This window comes from Buceros rhinoceros, unplaced genomic scaffold, assembly GCF_000710305.1.
Source record: "Buceros rhinoceros silvestris isolate BGI_N320 unplaced genomic scaffold, ASM71030v1 scaffold28500, whole genome shotgun sequence".
Classification (NCBI taxonomy): Eukaryota; Metazoa; Chordata; class Aves; order Bucerotiformes; family Bucerotidae; genus Buceros; species Buceros rhinoceros.
The window spans coordinates 3,441-8,748 of NW_010391783.1; the positions used below are offsets into that span (position 1 = coordinate 3,441).

Here is a 5,308-nt window from a genome sequence, read left to right on the forward strand (position 1 = left end):
CCGCCATCCAGCCGATGGGTGAGTCCTGGTAGCAGCGGGAGGGCGGCAGGTCTCTTCCAGAACAGCTCTGCCTGTCAGGTGCTGCTACAAATGTTGTGAGCCCCGAGCAGGAGGAAGTGGGCAAGTCCCTAAGTGAGCAGAGATGCTTTTGGCAATGATCGTGACAATGGACTCAACCGTGTGGTTCCAATAAAGGCGTGAAGGGAGGGAGCAGCCGCTGTCTCTCCACTAGTGGTTGTTACTGTTCACATTTTTTATTGAATGAGCCATTCCTGGTCCTCTGGGGATGTGCAGCTCCTGCAGCCCAGGTGTCTCACCTGTCTGAGTGAATACAGGAACTGGTCATCGATGTGTTTGACTAGGACTCGCTGGGTGGATACCAAGGAGTTTATAGAACGTGTCCCCAGAAACGTTCTTCCTCAGGCTGTGAGTCAGGCAGGAGGCACACGCAGCCGTGGGAGTCCCGCTGGGACAAGGGCAACATGGAGTGTGAGTGTGCTTGTGTGGTTTGCCTACACTGCACATTTCATCTAGGACGTGGTAACTGGGTTGTGTTTCTGCTTCTAGCGTCAGGCAGAGGCACCAAAGATCAGCAGTCTGGAGGGGTGGCTTTCAGACACAGGGTGTCATTGACACTTTGCCCTGCTCCACGTTACTTCTCATCCTTTGAGCAGCCTGAGCAGTAACATCGGCTGAGGGGTGGTTTGGGCCTTGCAGCTGATCTCTCCTGATGATGATGTCCTTGAGGTGCTAAGATGCAAAAGGTGTCTGTTCTCCCGCGCCTGTGGGGGTTACGTGTGGCGCTGGGGAATGCAGAAGGAAGCCTGGAGCAGTGATCCTGTCCCCTTCATTGCAGATGATGAAGACGTGTTCCTCTGTGGGAAGTGTAAGAAGCAGTTCAACTCCCTGCCTGCCTTCATGACCCACAAGAGAGAGCAGTGCCAGGGAAACGCCCCTTCCCTCTCCACGGTCTCGCTGGCCACCAACAGTGTGTACACCCCCTCCATCACGTCGGTGCAGCAGGCTCCGAGCGCCAGCCGGCAGGTACTGTGCTGCAGGCACAGGCTCTCCTGCTCTGCCACCGTGGTTTTGGGAATGGGGGGAACCTTCTTCAGGACAGGAAGGGTTTCTTAGTGTGTCTGTGCTACAGCCAGACTTCGGCTCTGCTCAAGAGCCCCGGTGTCGCCGCCTCCCTCCTCTCAGTTTCCTGCAAATAAGCCCACATAACGTGGTGTGACGAGCAGAATATCCTCTCTGGAGTAACTCTCCTTCCCAACAGAGTTCTCAGGAGCGAGTCCCTTGTGCATGACATGTACCTGCTATTGTGGCGGTTTCCAGAGTGCTTTTAAACCGACTGGGTTTTTCAAGTTAACGTAGTGCCAGTGGATGGTGCTGCCCAGGGCTGCAAACGTGGGCTGTTTCCACTCAGAAAACGGGACAGCCTCCTTCCCCTCCTTCTCCAGCCAGAAGAGGTGAGGCTGAGGTTCACCGTCTGCAGCCAGAGCAGTTCTCCACCCTCAGTTCTCCACCCTCCCTAGCTGGGCAGAGCACCCAGGAAAGGCCTGAGCTTGTCTGCGGCCAGTTTGTTCTGCAGCTCTTGTTTTGTAACCCCTGATTTGAACTGCAGGCAGTGGCCACTTTCCTGAGCGGCCACTGTGATATCTCTTAGCTCCTCCACTGTGATATCTCTTAGCTCCTTTTCTGAAGAACATTTCTGGGGCTGCCATGTTGTTAGGATTAGAAACTGCCATGGACGTGCAGGAAGCTGTAGGTAACTCCTGTGGCTCGTCTGCTGACCCGAGGCTGTGAAAGCCGAGTTCAGTAAAAAGCAGCCTCATCGTTTTTTGGTTATTGTTTTGTCTTGGTGCTGGCCAACAACGCATCGGTTTTTACTTTCAGCAAATTTCTACGTACATCACCGTTCCCCCCTCCCCTTTGATCCAGACCCTGGTGCAGGGGAACATCTTAGTCAGCGACGAGGTGCTGATGTCGGCCATGTCTGCGTTTACATCCTTGGACCAGCCCATGCCGACGGTGCAGCCCCCAGTGCAGGTAAGGGACGCGCATGGGCCCGGGCAGTCCCGCTGCGTGGGGCTGACTTGCACAGCAGGACGGTCCTGCCGGTCGATCAGACTCCGGAGATCTGCTTCGATGCTGACTCCTGGGCACCTGCCCAATGTGGCAGCCAGGCTCGGAAGGAGTGATGGGTAAATGATGGGGTAGCTCCAGGGCCTGCTCACTCCTGGTGTCCTTCTGTAGCCGCTCAGCTCTTTGTAACGTGGTCGCTTCAGCTTTTTTGTTGAGCTTCCATATAATGGTTGGCTTCCAGAGCTCTTCCAGTTTGCTCCATGGATCCTTCGCCTCCTGGGGTGGTTGTTCTGTGCTCTCCCTGGGGATGGCCAGGCTATATATGCTCTCCAGGCTCTGAACATGTTCTTTGTAACCAGAAAGATTAAAAGCTTTGAAAACAAAGCAAAAGAAGCAGTGGTGTTGAGCACTTGGGGTTTGGAGGAGACAGTTTCTCCTGGCAGGTCATGCTAAGCCTCTGTGAGCTGGCACAGTCTGGTCCAGCCTGGCAGGTGGACTGTGCTGCTCTGGGTCAAGACACCATCGCAGGTTCTGCAGGTGCTGTTTTGAGTGGGAGATGTGTGCGCGAGGGAGCAGCCCCTCAACTCATCACTGCTGAATTTCACCGGCTTGTCTGTCTGTCTCTCCCTGTTGTGGTTTTAGAGCAGTTTGAGTATGCACACTGGGGCTGGCTACCTCTCCCAGCCCCCCCCACCTCCACCTCCACCACCGCCACCCCCTCCTCAGCCTCCGCCACCTCCTCCCCCGAGCATGGGGGCTCCGGGGCAGCCCAGTGCCGGCGGCAGCGGAGTGGTCGAAGTGTACAACACGCCTGCTCCTATGGCAGCAAACGGCTCGGTGGAGATCCAGACGCTGGGGCTGCAGCCCTATCCGCCCATGGAGGTAAGGCCAGGGGCTGTCCGCAGCAGCCCTGCCCTCCTGGGCCTCACGCTCAAGATCAACGAGCTTGACAAGGCACCTTTTCCTAACGTGAGGCGCAGGCAGGGTGGGTTGAGCAGTGGGTCTGCTGTTCGCTTTCACTTGCTGTTCACAGCGGAAACTGCTGGGTGTGACAGAGGTTTGTCAGCCTTATCTTTGTAGCTGGCATCTGATCTGGAAGTGCCAGTGGTTAGAAATGGACAGGGGGGATGTTGAATCTGTGTTAATTTATCAGGGTGGGCAACAGAAGCACCCTTAAACCGTGTCACCCCAGACTGATGCCTCTGCCTTTTCCTCTAAGCGTCTTTTTCTGATACCAGTGCTGACATAGTTCTAGTTAGAGACGCACTGTTGGACTGGTGAACCAGAAATGTGATCTAGTTTGACAGGGGGCAGAAAATTCAGGCAGACCAATAGCGGGTGTGAGCAGAGAGGCTGGAGATGGAAGTCAGGGCACACGATAACTGTAGCAAACCTGCTTCCATGGATAAATCGCACTCTTGCAGGTCCCGAGCCAGTGTGTGGAGAGCCCCGTGTACCCGTCTCCTCCAGTGTACAGCCCTGGGAAGCAGGCCTTCAAGTCCAAGAGCACCAGCACTCCCGCACCTCTGACCAGCACAGGAGGTGGCAGTGTGGCTGGCTTTGATTCCACCTCTGCTGCCAAAAGCAGACGCTGCAAAAACGAGAGTGGGCTGCAGGAAGGTGAGAATCCTTACAGATCCTGCGGAGTAAGGTGTTAGGGCTTGGTTTTTACCCAAGGGAGAGCGCCCAGCCGCAAGGCCGGTGGGCTAGATGTGTCCTGGCCCTGAAGATTCTTCCCAAGGGCTCAGCAGACCCGTTCCTGCCAGTGTTTCAATGCCTGTGAAGAAAAGTCGCCTGTCCCCAGGTGAGGCAGGACAGGGGTGTGCCCTGTTACAGGGTGGAGGAGCATCAGACCTGCCCATCGCTGGACAAGTGCCAGGAGTGAGGGGGAGGAAAGCCAGTGCCCTCCCTCTCCAGGAAGGTGGGGACTCTGGATTTAGAACCAGGCAGATCCCAGGGTTTAGCCTTCCTTGCGGAGGTGTGAATGATCATGCAGGCTGCAGCTCAGTCCAGAGTTTCCTAGAGCAGCCCCGGTTCTGCTGTTCTCCGTTGGTTTATGCCCCATCATAGTAGATAGAAGATATGACTGACTGACCTTCTGGCTGGGAGAAAAACGTGTGCTCTGGCTGATGGCTGACTCTGGTGAGTTCACAGGAGAGGCAGAGCTGGGGCCTTTCCTCTCACTGATCCTGCGGCTTTTCCCAGTGCCCAACGTGCCTTTAAAGTAGTGCTTTGTAGCACAGCCGGGGGCATCCCGGTGTGGTTAATGCCTGAAGGGGATGCCCTGTCCCCTCCACTGCTGCTCTCTCAGTACCTCTAGAGTTAGCCTGGGTTGTGTTAAATATATTTGTGCCCATAACCTCTCCCCACTCTGGTCAGGCAGATGTTACCCTTTCATAACCCCTTTATTCTTGGTTCTGAGTAGAGATGTCTTGGGGTGAGGGCCCTGTGGCGCCGGGATCAGGGCTGTGCCTGTGATCTCATTCCTGTGTGTGCTCCTGCTCTTTCAGGCAAACCCAAATCCCCCAAGCTGAAATGCACGTACTGCGACAAGGCCTTTACCAAGAACTTCGACCTGCAGCAGCACATCAGAAGGTATCGGTGTCGCTAACCTGGACACAGCAGAGTGGCTGGGGCTGGGGGTGAGCGCAGCTCTGCTGAGGGAGGCTGCACAGTGCAGCAGACCTCGTGTTGGTCATGTCCCCAGAATGTGTGCTGCTCTGGGAGGTGACCTTTCATCCCCCTCATCCCAGGACACCTTCTCAGCGGCCAGGGTGATGACTGCATTGTGGCTGTAGTCTTCTTGCTGATTATGGGCTGGGACTGGAGAGTTTTCCTCACTAATGAGACTTGGAAAGCCAACCCTGTTGTCACCTGATCACTGAGGCAGCAGCATCTTCCGTGCTTGCCTCTGCCCTTTCCTCTGCCCTCCTGGTTAGCGAACCATAAGCCAAGCTCAGGGTCTATGTAGGGAGAAGCTCTCTTCTAAGAGAGCTTTTCTTTGGCAGGGGGCAGTTGAAATCTTCAGAAGAGTCTGCTGAGTCTGGTTTCATTCCCTTTCCTGGCCTGGACTCTTCGCATGATGTACTCCATGTGTTAAGAGTCCTCCCTTCCTCCTGAAGCAGAAGGGCAGGGCAGAAAGACCTTTCTGCTGTGGACAGGGGAGAGAAAATGCTGGGAGATCATGGGCTGCAGGCTAGAAGAGACGTGTGTGTAGGGA

General features: G+C 55.4%; 1 protein-coding gene across 2 annotated transcripts in view; it reads left to right on the forward strand.

Annotated features, from left to right (window-relative positions):
* Positions 1-5,308, forward strand: part of ZNF341 (zinc finger protein 341) — a 14,300-nt gene that overhangs the window by 181 nt on the left and 8,811 nt on the right. The window contains exons 2-6 of one of the 2 annotated variants that reach the window (XM_010143046.1): positions 834-1,044; positions 1,900-2,052; positions 2,731-2,970; positions 3,513-3,708; positions 4,599-4,683. In XM_010143046.1, coding sequence (XP_010141348.1) covers positions 834-1,044; positions 1,900-2,052; positions 2,731-2,970; positions 3,513-3,708; positions 4,599-4,683 — 885 coding nt within the window. The remainder of the gene's footprint in view (positions 1-833; positions 1,045-1,899; positions 2,053-2,730; positions 2,971-3,512; positions 3,709-4,598; positions 4,684-5,308) is intronic. The other variant, XM_010143054.1, reaches the window with a different exon arrangement.